Source organism: Coenobita brevimanus, chromosome 57, assembly GCF_032717465.1.
Source record: "Coenobita brevimanus isolate Jiangsu-jjx chromosome 57, ASM3271746v2, whole genome shotgun sequence".
Taxonomy (NCBI): Eukaryota; Metazoa; Arthropoda; class Malacostraca; order Decapoda; family Coenobitidae; genus Coenobita; species Coenobita brevimanus.
Genome location: NC_137010.1, coordinates 21361345 through 21377557, shown reverse-complemented (window position 1 = coordinate 21377557; position 16213 = coordinate 21361345). Strand labels below are relative to the sequence as shown.

Here is a 16213-nt window from a genome sequence, read left to right as displayed (position 1 = left end):
CAAAAAAAAACAGCATTTATCCTACTTTTTCAGAATTAGTATATAACCTTTCAGAATGGTAAAAAAAACATCCAAAGGAACATATTTGGCTTATAAAACATCTTAGTTTCCCATACAAATGCCCTGTTGGATTTTTTTCCCCTTCTGATAGACACTTAGAGCTACAAAATCACGGACTCTCAGACCATCCAAACTGAGCGGACATTATCATAAAGTGGAAGAGAATCATGCACAGCACTTGTATTGTACTAAGCAAAAATATTTTATTGTTATAGAAGCCTCATGGATTTTTTCTTCATATGATAAATCTCACTAAACCCCATCGAACGTAAAGTCTTCGGACTTTTCTGCTGCATCAGGATATGTAACTAGCACTATAAAATGCTTGAATTTTTCGTTCTAGAAGTGTTACAAAAGCAACTCCAATTAAAACGCAGATAATTAAGACTAGGTAGTTTACAATGATAACTGTGAACACAAAATAGTTAGCTTGAACTATTTCTTTCTCATCTATACCAGTGATTACTATAGATTTGTTGATATCTGCTAATCTTTGACCAATTTTGGGTTGTTTTGGGTTATTTTTTCACTTCCTTTATAGTGCTTTTTTCTTTGACTCTTGTTTCTGAGTCTTTCTTTACTTTCACTATTTCAGCATACGTAGTTTCCACATCATCTTTGTAACTTTGCATCAAGTCATTCACCTCGGTTATCTTCTCTTCAATATCACTGCTTTGATCTCTCAGACTGCTTCCTTGCCTCATTGTCTCTGTATCATTTCTGAACTCCTTCATAATACTCTCATGGTTGACATCTGTACTTGCTATTTTCCTAATTTTCCTTCTAAGTGAACCCACCTCAACTCACAGCTCGTCTATTATTGTGTATTTCTTGTTTAATTCCTTTACTAATTTTTCGTTTTCCTCCTCCTGCATGCGCAATTGCTTCTTAATTTCATCCATTTCACTCTGAAATGCCTTTTCCAGCTTGTACACACTGTCTACTAGTTTGTTATATGTTTGCAATTCAGCCAGTTCCTGGTAGAAATCATCATCCTGTTTTGTACCTTTATCCCTTTTCTTAATTTCATCCGTATTCACTTTACTGAATATGGTGGTCATCTTGTGGTATAACTGAGAAAAATTCTACTTACAAGTATACATCTCCATACTTGCCTAGCTGTGGCAGACGTAACACCTGATGAAACTTGATCAGCAGATCCTTGCACTAATTGGCTGTATTCTGTTATTTGGACAACATTTTTGCTTAAACTTACTCTACTATATTAGAACACCATTTAGTTTAACTTGGTACAGAGGTTGACTAGTATAAAGATACTATTCAGGAATGGCCAGTTGTGGCCAAAGGTGGCAAGCACGGAGTGAGGTGATATGCGTGTTGTCTCTCTGACGGCACAACTGTGTGTGTGTTCTTACCTAATTGTTCTTACCTAATTGTATCTTTACAGGAATGAGTCAAGCTCGTACTGTCCCGTGTCTTAAACCATATTTATCGTACATATCCTTAAATTTGTGAATTGTTTTGGCACACATTATTTCATTTGGTAGTGCATTCCATTGATCAATTGCTCTGTTTGGGAAACTGAATTTCCTTACGTCTTTATCACCTCTCTTCTTATGCAGTTTTTTGCAGTGTCCTCTTGCTGATGCTTCTCCATATGTTAAGTAATCATTTATGTCTATTTTCTCCTTTCCTGATATGCATTTATATAGCATTATCATGTCACCTCTTTTCCTTCTCTCCTGTAGTGTTGGTAGATTCAGTTTATTTAGTCTTTCTTTGTAGCTTAGGTCCCTTAAGCTTGGTATCCATCTTGTAGCGGCCCTTTGAACTTTTTCAATCTTGTCTATGTGTTTTTTGAGATGAGGACTCCAGACTACTGATGCATATTCCAGGGTTGGTGTGTGTGTGTGTGTAGTGTGTGTGTTTTATAGATAGGTCAAAGAGTTAGTGCATTGTTGTTTTCTTGGTAAATAAGGGAAATTTTAAACTGTCTTTAATCATTTTTCCCCTATTAGATACTGTACTCCCATACTTTGCATCATTTCTACTTATTGATTAGCAACATTAATTTTAAAACAGTATATGGGCATAATCTAGTAAGTTCTCAATAAGAACATTCAGATGTATGTTGAGAGCATTGTTACCATCCCATTTATGAGTGGAAAGTAGATTAAGACGACCCCTTGGCTGCAGTGCATTTGTGATAGATTGATCTATAAATCATATAGGATAACTGTCAGAATATAAAGGCAAAGAAAAATACAATATGTAGAATTCCTGTATATGTTGGTTTAAAGTTCACATGGTAATACTATCTATCTATCTATCTATAGCCCGACGCCTTAATCCCGCAAAGGGTGGCCGCAGACAAAACGCCTCCAAGTCACTCTGTCACCCACCATTTGACTCCCCTCCCCCCAACTCACCCCCCCCCTCCCTCATATACCTCTCAACTCCATCCCTCCACCTCATCCTCGGTCTACCCCTCCCTCTCCCTCCCTCCGCCTCACCTACATACACCCTCTTAGTCAGTCTAATACAAGATACCATATTTTGGTAGTTGCTATATCCCTACATTTTAAAGGGCATGGAGTAGCCTTTTCATCTGAGTGTCCATTTCCAAGCTGTGCTATATTCTGTAGTATGCCTTTGAAGTTCTCAGACCTGTAGATCTTTACAAGAATCTTCCCATGCTTTCCATTGTATATCTGCAGGAGCTCACATATGTATGTTCAGAATCATAAAATCATGTATCATTTCACCTGTTTGGTGTCATACAGGAGCTCACATGTGCATGGTCAAAATCATAAAATCATGTTTTTATTTCACCTGTTCACTGTCATACATACTCTGCAATGTCTACACCATCTTAGCCTACCTGTATTTATTACCTCGCTTGCACACACATTAGTGGCTGTAACAAAGACCTCATGTAACTGTATCACAGTCCAGCCTTTAAACCTTTAAACCTTTTTTGAGCTGAAAAACATGCTGTAAGTTCCATTACTGTGCTATTCAGTCTTCATGCAGTGTTAGTACAATCTGCCTTTCATATTTCCTTCCAGAATGTGTGAGCTGGAGAATGTGGAGACTCATTATTACTCGATCTTGATGAGTCCATGTTGTCTGATTACAGCCTGTTATTCCACTTTACTTCCAGAGTGCGTGAGCTGAAGGAGGCATTGAAGTCCCGCGAGGTACAACCAGTGGACATCACCTGGCGTGGTCGCAGTGGCTTTGCTTTCCTTCGCTTCTCTGGCCCAGTGGAGGGGTGTGATGATGTCCTGGCCAAACTGGAGGGGTTGAGTCTACAGGAGCAGCCAGTTGTGGTCGAGAGGGCTAAGGACAGATCAGAGGAGGACCAGAGGGATGGGGTGAGAGTCTGGATTCATTAAGTAGAGATAATATTTGGAAATTTGTGATTAATAACGTTCATTAAGTTGCCTTTAGTTGTAAGCCAAAATACTGTACACAGTTTTCTGAACAGTCTGTGATCTCAAACATGCTATACAATATCTTAAACCATTTCAACCTTTTTCTTTTTTTTTAATGCTGGTTTGAGTCCCATGATTTTTGTTTTAGGGAAAAACACACAGTGTAATGCTAAGAATACTTTACAAAACACGAGTGGAAATTGTTTTTCTGTGCGACACTGACACGTGCTCAGTGAGAGAGCAGGATACAAGCAGATTAGAATGTAAGGAAATGAGAATAGTGAGATGAATGATTAGGACATCATTGAATCACAGAATTGAGAATAGTGTACTATGAGAGATTTGGCGTAAGAGACCAGAGAAGTAATGCAAAACAGTAAGTTACAATGATTTAGACTGGTTGAAAGGAAGGGGGAAAATGACTGCTTATAGAGGGTGGCAGGAATGAATGAAGAAAAGAATGTCCAACTACAGACCAAGGATATGTAGGATGAGTTTCTGCATGGAAACCTTTGGGTTAGCGATTTGAGTAGGTAAATGGCTCAAGATCATGAAAAATGAATTGCAGCCACCAAGTGCAAAGACTTACATGTTAGCGTGGTTGTTGGTCTCTAAACATTATGTTACTTCAAGCATCAGGTGGCTCGACACTTAATGACGGTTTACAGTATATAGTCCAGGAAATTTTTGCTACATTGGGTTATAACCATACGAGGTCTGTTCAGAGTGTATCCGACCTGAGGCTCCAGGTAAATAAATAGCTAACCTGTTGAGCTAGGACAGTAATCTCCCTCAAAGTAGGCCCCCTCTGACTTGACACATGTAGCCCAGCATTCTTTCCACTGCCAGAAACATTTTTCAAGGTCATTTCGCGGTATCTCTTGCAGGCATTTCGTGACATTCGTCATGATCTCTTCTCGTTTCAAATCAGGAACCCTTCTGCGGAGTTTTGAACTTGAGGAATAACCAAAAGTCTCACGGAGCCATGTCTGATGAGCAGGAAGCCTGCCAGACCTGTGGAATGTTGTGCTTGGCCAAAAATTCCTAAATAAGTTGAGAAGAATGGGCAGGAGCATTGTTATGGTGCAGCTTCCAACTTGCAGCATTCCAGAGGTCTGGTGTCTTCCGCCGAACTGCATTATGAACGCAATGGATAATGTCAAGGTAGAAATGTTTGTTGATAGTCCGACCTTCTGGTGTGTATTTGTGATGCGCAACCCCACGGTAGTTGAAAAAGACTATCAACATACGAGTGCATTTCATCTTGCTGCGAACCAGTCATGCTTTTTTTGGCCGAGGTGACCCTGCGTGCTTCCACTGGGATGACTGGGCTTTGGTTTCTGGGTCATACCTGTATGCCCAGGCCATATCTCCAGTGATAAAAGTCTTCAGAAAGTGTAGATCACTAGTTGCATACTCTAATATGTCTTGAGTAACGTTCGTCCGAGAAAAGAGACCATGATGAATGCGACGAAGCACATGCAGGAGATACTGAAAACCAACTTTATAAAATGTTTCAGGCAGCAGAAAGAACGCTGGGCTATGTATGTCAAGTCAGAAAGGGCCCACAGGTTAGCTTTTTATTTTTTTAAAGCCCTAAGGCTGGATACTTTCTGAACAGACCTCATTTCAATAAGAAATGGACATTTAGTGTTTTAGTGTGTTAAGGCACTCCAGCTGAATGTGACCCACTAGGGTTGAAGTACAGTTGGAGAAATTTCCGCATGGGACACTGTGTAGATGGCAGGAGCAGCGACAGACAGAAATGATCTGGTAACAGTGCTTGGAGTGAAGCATGAGGTGGGAGTTGTGGGGAGGGTGAGTGATGGGGGAGAGGAGGGGTGGTGGTGTGGGTAGGTGAGTGTTAGGCAGAGCTTAAGTAGCCATTAATTGTGTCAACAAACTGCGTAGATATTCATTCCAATACGATTTTTCTATTAATGATAAAAGCTAGTGGCAACAAGCTGCTAATGATGGTTCAGTATTTGATGGAATAAGTTCAGTACCTAAGCAAACAGGTATCGCCAATACGTAACCTCATCCTTCGCCTCCGTCATTCAGTCCCCTCATCAGAAAGCTTTCTGTTGTTGACCAAGAATTTACAGATATTTAGAACTGATTTCAGCTGGTTTTCATGCAAGTTGCTTAACAAAGATACTGTGACTTTCTTTGCAACTTGTATTGAATACCGAATCTAACATCCTGTAATGGTCCATTTTATATTTGTATAGGTCAACTACTGTTAAGACCTAACGCTGGCAGAATAAGGAGAATACATCCTTCAGACTGACGGCATAATTTGTTATCCTTTCATAGTCGTATAGGCACTTACTCTGCTTATAGGCACTGACCCTGCTTACGGATGGATGAGCCTGCCCTTCATACCAGACCATAAATTTAGGCATACTCCAGTCAACACTTTCGTAGGGCCAGTCCCTTATATCTTAATGAGCCTATATAACTTTATGCTTATGTGCATATGTGCCTGATTATATGAGTATAAAACGTACGTAATCTCTCTCTCTCTCTCTCTCTCTGCAAATGTAGATTACCCTACATACAGTCACATTGGTAACCTTTCGGTTGGCAGGAATAAGACACAATTAGTCTATTTTTCAGCTGTCATCTAAAGTGAATATGGACGTAATGTTGCTATTAAAGATGTTGATATATTTGACAAAATACACACGACACTCACACATAATTACCAGCACTACGTAAGACTTGCATTGCTACAAATTGTGCATGCACCTAACTTTTTACAAAATTTTCCTAATGTAATATCTACAAATGTGCTAGCAGTAGCGGTTGCCCTGTCCACACAGTTGTTCTAACCAGTCTCCACACACACACACACACACACACACACACACACACACACACACACACACACACACACACACACACACCGCTCGCTGGTGCAGTGGTAACGTTCTCGCTTGCCATCTGGTAGACGGGAGTTCGCGCCTCGCTCAGGTTGCGAAAAGTTTCACTGACGAAGTGGGTGGTTACTGTCCCCCTGGAGCAAGGGGACGGGTGTGTGCGTGTGTGAAGGTCACAGCCTTGCCCTTAGATCGGACTATATGAGCTCTCAGCTCCCTTCCGGGAGGGTAAAAGCTGACATTCACGACCATCAGGTGATCCTGACCGACCCGGTTAATTACACATACATACATTAATTAAATAAACTTCATGAATGGAGTAATACATGGCAAATGGAATTCAATGTGGACAAGTGTCATGTAATCAAGTTTGGTAAAAGTGGAAAAAGACCTGATTGGGATTATAAGTTAGGAAATAAAACCCTATACACATCAGAAAGAGAGGAGGACCTAGGTGTGATTATCAATAACAGACTATCTCCGGCTGACCACATCAGCGAGAAGGTACGGAACATGTATACACTGCTTGCAAATATGAGAATAGCATTCACATACATAAATGAAGACATGCTAAGAAGGATAATAACATCATTCATTAGACGAACCCTGGAATATGCATCAGTAGTCTGGAGTCCTCATCTCAAAAAACACATAGACAAGATTGAAAAAGTTCAAAGGGCCGCTACAAGATGGATACCAAGCTTAAGGGACCTAAGCTACGAAGATAGACTAAATAAACTGAATCTACCAACACTACAGGAGAGAAGGAAAAGAGGTGACATGATAATGCTATATAAGTGCATATCAGGGAAGGAGAAAATAGACATAAATGATTACTTAACATATGGAGAAGCATCAGCAAAAGGACACTGCAAAAAACTGCATAAGTAGAGAGGTGATAAAGACATAAGGGAATTCAGTTTCCCAAACAGAGCAATTGATCAATGGAATGCACTACCGAATGAAATAGTGTGTGCCAAAACAATTCACAAATTTAAGGATATGTACGATAAATATGGTTTAAGACACGGGACAGTACGAGCTTGACTCATTCCTGTAAAGATACAATTAGGTAAGAACAATTAGGTAGGTAAGAACACACACACACACACATATCTGGTGTAGTGGTAACGCTTTTGCCTGCCATCTAGTAAGACGGGGGTTTGCGCTGGATAGGGTGCGAAAAGTTTCACAAACAAAGTGTGAGGTTGCTGCTCCTCTTCAGGGAAGGAATAATTGTGTGCATATGTGAAGGTCACAGGCTTGCCCTAGATCAGACTATATGAACTCTCAGCCCTCTTCCTGGAGGGTAATGAGCTGACAGTCACGCCAGTCATGTTATCCTGACCGACCCGGTGAATTACACCCACCCACCCAAACACATTAAATTTTGGCAGGCAGTTCTCCTCTCCGGCCACTCCTTCCACACACCCTAAGAGATAATATCACATTGTCTCTTACAACCCACAGTTGAGGACAGTATTGCTGAATAATAACTCTTTCTGGGAATTAAGTCGAAGGAAGGACTTATTCGTCCCATTACATCTCAACCCAACTATTCTGTTCTACTGAGTTTCTGACAAACTTCATGCATCAGTCATGTTCTACGCGTTCTAACATTTGTCTGCATAAACAGATATTATTAACTGAATCAAGAGCTCACTCGATGTAGTGCTGCTCTCAGGTGTCTGCCCTTTCCTCTCTTCCATCCTTCTTTCCTTCCATCCTCTTCTGTCTTTCTTTCCTTCATTCTTTCCTCGTCCTTCTGCGTACGGGTGACTTTACACTCCCTCTTCTGTCTTTCTTTCCTTCATTCTTTCCTTTTCCTTCTGCCTGTGGGTGACTCTACTCTGAGTGACAAGCCAAATGGTTTCCTGTACACCAGGAAACCATTTACTATGCTGGGTGGTAACCATATAACCAAATTTTGGCACCTGGTGGTTTAGTGGGTAATTATTGCGCTCCAGTCGGATTAAGCCGGTGAAGGTTTATATCCAAGGGATGGTTGGGGTTGATTGCTTATGTAATGCCACTCAGAGATGAGTGAGGCTCGTCACTCTCATCTTAAGTGTCGAGACCAACTGCCTAGCCCTGGGCTCCTACGCTCCTCATGGAGCAATGTAGAATTGGATGATGATGATGATGAAGAGCGAAAAACATCACTGATAGAATGTGTCGATACCAGTTACTACGTTGGATTAGCACTTGGTTGGCAATGTTCTTGTAAACCAGTGCTTTCCAAACTGGGAAATGCGCCCCCCTTTGAGGGGTGTGAGGTAGATGGAGGAATGACCTGAAGCCTTCTTCTAAAAGTTGCAATTATATTGCTGTATGGCAAAGAAGCTTGGGCACTGAGGAAGAATGAAGAGAAACAACTGGAGAGGACAGAGAGGAGGATGCTGCAATGACTGATGGAAGTGTCACAGAGAGAGGAGGAGGAATAATTACATCAGAGCAGAGGCAGGAGTTGTGTCAGTTGTGGAGAAGACAAGAGAGGCATGTTTGAGGTGGTATGGACATGTGACCAGGATGGAGGAAGTTGATCCTGTGAAGGTGGCATGGAGGAGTCAGGTGGAAGGGAGAAGAACAAGGGGAAAACAAAGCATGAGGCACTAGGCCTGGAGGAAGAGGAAGCAGCGGACAGAAGTTACTAATGACAGCATATAAGAGCAGCCGACCCCACCAGGGACTAAGGCAATAATTGTATATATACAGTAAAAGTCTTATTATTCGGCAGCTGATTATTTGGTATATCCGACATTTCGGCAGTTTTGAGAAATAGTCCCATTTACGAAAATCTTTGATCATCCGGCAGATGTCCGGAATCATCTCAGCAGTCCAGGAAGTGTTATCTGTGACTTGTAGGCCTAATGTTTCATCACGCTTCTGTATGTTCACTAATTTCTATATTTCAGATTCAGGTATAGTACTGTATTGATTACAATATTGCACAGTATCATACAGTACAATAATCACCCCCTCCAAATTAACGAGGGTTACGTTCCAAGCCCCCTCGCTAATTCTTGAAACTCGTTCATTCTTGATTTTTTTTTTTTTTTTTTTTTTAATACGAGGAAGAAGGAACCAAAGGCCATGAGCCCGCAGTAACAGTTCCCTCCAAGAGAAAAACAAAATACAATAGAGAGCCAAATTCAAGATCCGATCATTTTGAGATGCCTGGACACACTACGTTTGAAAGACTGGAGATCATAGGCATCAGGAAATACAGACAGAGGGAGACAGTTCCAGAGCTGACCTGTTGCATAAATGAAAGACTGGGAGTAACGGTTAACTCTTGCATTAGAGAGTTGGACAGAAAAGGGATGAGAGTTTGCTGCCAGACGGGTGCTACGCGCCCGTCGTAGAGGTGGAGGAATGCAAGCAGACAGTTCAGAGGAGCAGTGACCATTAAAGTAGCGATAGAAAAGAGATAAAGATGCAACAGTGTGGCGAAGAGACAGAGGTTGAAGGGAGTCAGTAAGAGGAGGAGAGTTAATGAGATGAAAAGCCTTTGACTCCACCCTATTGAGAAGAGCTGTATGTGGGGAGCCTCCCCACACATGAGAGTTGTACTCCACACAGGGGCGGATAAAACCCCTGTATAGAGTCAACAATTGTGCAGGGGTAAAGAAAGAGCGGAGTCGGCTTAGCACACCCAATCTCTTGGAAGCAGATTTTACAAGAGATGCAATATGATCTTTCCAAGATAAGTCCCGAGTAATTGAAACCCCAAGCATGTTCAAGGATGATGCAGGATTAAGCTGAATATTATTAAACATTAGTGGGTATACCTGTGGAAGATTTTGTCGGGTTGATAGGTGTAAGAACTGAGTCTTAGATGCATTAAAGACAACCATATTATTTTTACCCCAGTCAGAGATATGAGCCAAGTCAGACATTAGGTGTGCCATAGCCTCATCCCTTGTTTCTTGAAGTAACTGTTGAGATGGGCGTTGCGGGAACCGAATGGAAAGGTGAAGGGTGGAGTCATCAGCGTATGAGTGGATAGGGTTAGATGTACAGCTTAGAAGATCATTGATGAATAAAAGGAAGAGAGTTGGTGATAGGACAGAGCCCTGAGGAACACCACTGTTGATAGATCTAGGAGAAGAACGATGGCCGTCTACAGCAGCGGCTATAGAACGACCAGAAAGGAAGCTAGCGATGAAGGGACAGATAGAAGGATAGAAACCGTAGGAGGGCAGTTTGGAAATTAAAGATTTATGCCAGACTCGATCGAAAGCCTTTGAGATGTCAAGTGCAATGGCAAAGCTTTCGCCAAAGTCCCGAAAGGAGGACGACCAGGAGTCTGAAAGGTAGGTGAGAAGATCGCCAGTGGAGCGTCCCTGACGGAACCCATACTGACGATCGGAAAGAAGGTTGTGATAGGAAAGATGCCTTAAAATTTTTCTATCAAGAATTGACTCGAAAGCTTTTGAAATACAGGACGTTAAAGCAATTGGATGATAGTTGGAGGGTTGGGAGTGGTCACCCTTCTTTGGGACTGGCTGAATGAGAGCAAACTTCCAGCAAGAAGGAAAGGTACAAGTTGACAGACAAAGGCGAAATAGTTTGCCTAGGCAGGGTGTAAGCACAGAAGCGCAGTTCTTGAGAACAACAGGAGGGACCCCATCAGGCCCATATGCCTTGTTAGTACTGAGGCCAGTGATGGCAGAAAATACATCAACTGAAGAAATTTTAATGTCAGCCATGAGGAAGTCAGAGGGGAGAAGTGATGGAGGAACAGCACCAGAATCGTCTAAGGTGGAATTGGAGGAGAAAGTCTGTGCGAAGAGATCTGCTTTATCAGTAGAAGAAATAGCTACAGAACCATCAGAGTAGAAAAGAGGAGGGAAGGATGATGAGGTAAAGTTGTTAGAAAGATTTTTGGCAAGGTGCCAGAAGGAGCGGGAAGAATTTGAGTTGGAGAGTTGAGAGCATTTAGTATGGATGAAATTATTTTTAGTAGAGCGAAGAACAGACTTAGCACGATTCCAGGCAGAAACGTAAAGATTATGTGATTCAGGGGTGGGTTGGCTCCGGTACCTTTTGTAGGCCTTCTCCTTGTTGCGGACAGCATTAGAACAAGCGTGATTAAACCAAGGCTTTCTTGCGTTAGTCAAAGGATATGAGAAAGGAATGTATGCTTCCATGCCCAAGAGAATAACCTCCGTAATGCGCAAGGCACACTCAGATGGCTCACGGCCATGGAAGCAATAATCATTCCAGGGAAAATCAAAGAAGTACTGCCTGAGGGCCTCCCAGTCCGCGGCTCCATTATGCCACAGACGACGTTTCCCTCGAGGGTCCACAGGCCGTACCGGAGTGATAGGACAGGTTAAGGTAATAAGGTTGTGATCGGAGGAGCCCAACGGAGAGAAAAGATTAACAGAGTAAGCAGAAGGATTAGTTGTGAGGAAGAGGTCAAGTATGTTGGAGCTCTCTCCAAGGCGGTCAGGGATACGGGTAGGGTGCTGTACAAGCTGCTCTAGGTCATTAAGGATAGAAAAGATGTAGGCTTGTTCACCAGGTGGATCCGTGAAAGGAGAGGAGAGCCAAAGGTGGTGGTGAACATTGAAATCTCCAAGAATGGAGATTTCAGAGAAAGGAGAAATGGACAGAATGTGTTCCATCGTAGAAGTAAGATAGTCGAAGAATTTTTGATAGTCAGTAGAATTAGGGGATAAGTAAACAGCACAGATATATTTAGTCAGAGAATGACAGGAAAGCCGAAGCCAGAGTGTGGAGAATTCAGAAGAATCAAGTTCAGGAACACGAGAGCAAGATAAGTCGTTGCGTATGTACACACAACAGCCACCTTTGGCTTTGAAATGAGTATAGAGAAAGTAGGAGGATACAGAAAAGGGTTTGCTGTTAGTTGCCTCAGACAGCTGAGTCTCCGTTAGAAAAAGAAGGTGAGGTTTAGAGGAGGAGAGGTGGTGCTCAACAGAGCGAAAGTTAGATGAAAGGCCACGAATGTTGCAGAAATGAAGAAGAAGAGAGTCAGACAGTGGTTCCAGGCACCTCGAGTCGTCACCGGGAGAGGGGCAGATGGCAGGGGCATTTATGGTCCTCCCCCCTGGGGACTCCGAGGCTGGGTGAATTGACGCCATTTTTGGTTAATTTTGAATAGGAAGTGTAGTGTGTACTGTGCATGTAGTTTGGTGAAAATAGTAGAGAAATTTGTACTGGAGAGCATGCTGGCCTACTCTCTGTGTAACTGAGACACTGAAAAAGTTCAGCAAAGGGGGATGGTCAGGAACTAGTCCTGAGGGCTGATGAAATGGGAGCTCCAGCACTCCCTGTCATCGGCTTTCCATCCACCTCGGGAGTACTGCCCTGCTCGACTGGTGCTACAGTCTACTCCTTCCTGAAAGAGACATTTACCGGTAATTGCGTAGCCCATGAACCACTGATACTGTAATGCATTACCCATAAATAAATGGTGCTTGTTAAATCAGTTTCCCCGTTGTTTTTAGCTGTGCGGCTGTGACAGCTCTGGTATTTTTATTCCTCAGCATAATGGTGGAAGGGACTGTCCTGTTTAACTAAACCTAACCTAACCGAGTTTAACTGTACCTAATAATTAACCAAACCTAACCTAACCTGAAGTCAGAAAAATACTTAAAAGTAAACTGGAGGAATATGAACTGCTAAGGTCTCTCTGATGAAAGTTAAACATACATTTAGCGCTCATTCTTTTGTTCGTTTTTGTGTTTAATGTGAAAGAGAGAGTATTGATGCAAACAGTAATATATCCCATTAACCCCTTAATAACCTCCAGCATTGAACAACCCTTTACAGTATCGATGTCAGTGATATCAAGTCAGTGTGAGCTATAGAGAAAACTGAACAATTATGGGGAGGGAACGAAGGTCACTGGTATGTTTACACGACACTACGCTACGATTCCGAGCAGTCAGGTGGTCGGTTAATCTCAGATGTTTTCGCCCATTTGGTAAATACATCGTAACTTTATCAATTTTTCCGTGAGTCATAGCTAATCATAGCATGAGTTTAGGAAGCTAAATAACACATTGCTAGGTGAGCCAGACGATTACCGGGTATCTTCACATCTTTAAGAAAAACAAATTGATTTCAGAAGAATGGAAGAAACTTACTCTACATACTCAAAGAGGGTTTAAATTTCTTTCATTTTCTTAAAGATGTGAAGATAATCGTCTGGCGCACCTAACAATGTGTTATTTAGCTTCCTAAACCCATGCTATGATTCACGGGAGAAGTTACAAAGTTACGGTGCATTTACCAAATGGCCGAAAACATCTGAGGTTAACCAACCCTCTGACTGCTTGGAATCGTATCATAGAGTCGTGTAAACATACCAGTGACCTTCGTTCCCTTCCCATAATTGTTCACAGTTTTTTCATAGCTCACTAACTCGACATCACTGACATCGGTACTGTAAAGGGTTGTTCAATGCCGGAGGTTATTAAGGGGTTAATGGAATACATTACTGTTTCCATCAATACTCTCCCTATCACATGTTAACAACAACAACAACAAAAAGGAACAAAAGAATGAGTGCTACATGTACGTTTAACTTTCATCAGAAAGACTTTACCAATTCGTATTCCTTCACTTTATTTTATGCAATATTCCGACTATTTTATTTTGTGTTTGGAAAAAGTACTGTATACAGCACTCACTCCAAACATATTTGTAATAATATAAGTAATGATCTATCTATCTATCTATAGCCCGACGCCCTAATCCCGCAAAGGGTGGCCGCAGACAAAACGCCTCCAAGTCACTCTGTCACCCACCATTTGACTCCCCTCCCCCCAGCTCACCCCCCCCTCCCTCATATACCTCTCAACTCCATCCCTCCACCTCATCCTCGGTCTACCCCTCCCTCTCCCTCGCTCCACCTCACCTACATACACCCTCTTAGTCAGTCTTTCATTCTCCATTCTCTCCACATGTCCAAACCACCTCAGTGTATTTCTCCTAATCTTTTCAACCACATCCACATCTACCCCACAATGTTCCTTCACTTCTTCATTCGTCAACCTCTCCCTCCACATCACTCCACATGCTCCTCTCAAGTAACTCATTTCCACTGCTCTCACTCTTGACTTGTAATGATGAGTTCACCAATACAAGTGATGTACTGAGCTGGTAGGTAATATTCCGTATCATTTCAGTTATCCAGGAAGTGTTATCTGACCTATATGCCTACTGTGTCATTACACTTGTATATGTTCACTAATTTATATATATATTTCAGATTCAGGTATAGTGCTGTATTGATTGCAGTATTGTACAGTATACAGTACTTTCTCCAAACACAGTTGTAATACCATAAGTGGTGATGACAGTGTTCACCAATATATTTAAGGTACTGAGCGGGTAGGTTTTTGATTATTCGGCAAATCCAATATCTCGGCATCATCCCGGTCCCATAGATGCCGAATAATGGGACTTTTACTGTATATATATATATATATATATATATATATATATATATATATATATGCTCCTATATGGTGGATGTGCGAGCACGCACTATTTGATATCGCACTAATTGAAACACATAACTTACGGGGAAAAATTCATTTGGTGGATGAGTGACTCCAACTGTAGGCGTTAAACTTTTAAACACTGAAAATTACCCTAGTACTAATAAATAGTATACGTCCATACACGCACACGTGTACACGTATCCTCGATGAGCTGGTCTAAACCAGTTTGCGGCCCCCCCTCTCTCGTAAATAATACGAAGTAATCCGCACCCAAATCGTACTAAAATCATACTAGAGTGGGTGAAAGTGTTATTTTGTATTATATTGTGAATTACTGTGATAAAATACAAGTGATTTAATGACATTTTTGCTATAATCAAAGAAGCCATATGCTGAGCGCATTGGCAAGCGAACGTTTTTGTGGTTGCAAAGTGTGTAGCAATGCTATGAAATGACTCATGACATTATATCAATAAGCTTTATAAAAGTCAGTGATAATAAAAGTCATTCATGGTTTGATAAAGTTTGTAATGATTTTCCTCACATCATTACTATTTCACTAGTCTAACGTAAACACTGAAATATCGTAACAAAATCATAGGAGACTGGCTAGAAGTTTTATTTTTATTGTTATTGGTGGATGAGTGACTCCAACTTTAGGGGTTAAACTTTTAAGCACTGACAGTTACCTTAGTACTAAATAACAGTATATGTACATACACGCACATGTCTACACATGCCCTTGATGAGCTGGTCTAAACTGGTTTGTGGCCCCCCTTCCTCTTGTAAATAATACTGTACAAAGTAATACACACTAAAATCGTACTAGAGTGGCTGAATGTGTTATGTTATGTTATACTATACTGTGAATTACTGTGATAAAATACAAGTGATTTAATGGTATTTTTGAGATAATCTGAGAAGTCATGATGCTAAGCGCATTAGTTAGCATTCATTTTTGTGGCTGCAAACTATGCAGCAATGCTATGAAATGGCTCATGACATTATATCAATGTTTTATAAAACTAAGTGGTAGTAAAGAAGTCATTCATGAAGTTTTGTATAGTTTGTAATGATTTTCCTCTTATTGCTACTGTTTCGCTAAAGTCTAGCATAAACACTGGATTATCGTAATAAAACCATATGAGACTGGCTAGAAGTGTTTTTCTATTTATTATTATTATTATTATTATTATGCTGGATGTTTTTAGGCTGACTTATCGTCCTAAAGACACCAGCGACTGATCGGGGTCCTCTTTCGAGACCGGAACTAGAACACCTTAGCAGAGGAACAGGGCATAAAAACTCAGCAGGCCACCTTAACACATATATTGCCTTAATTCAACTTCCTTACAATATACATACAATGATAGACAAGATAAGGCACAGG

The 16213-nt window shown here is 41.3% G+C and overlaps 1 protein-coding gene across 2 annotated transcripts in view; it reads left to right on the top strand.

The window, feature by feature from the left end:
* Positions 1-16213, top strand: part of lost (methenyltetrahydrofolate synthase domain-containing protein lost) — a 328112-nt gene that overhangs the window by 252289 nt on the left and 59610 nt on the right. For both annotated transcript variants that reach the window (XM_080274442.1, XM_080274441.1), the window contains exon 10: positions 3185-3398. In XM_080274442.1, the coding sequence (XP_080130568.1) occupies positions 3185-3398 (214 nt within the window). The remainder of the gene's footprint in view (positions 1-3184; positions 3399-16213) is intronic.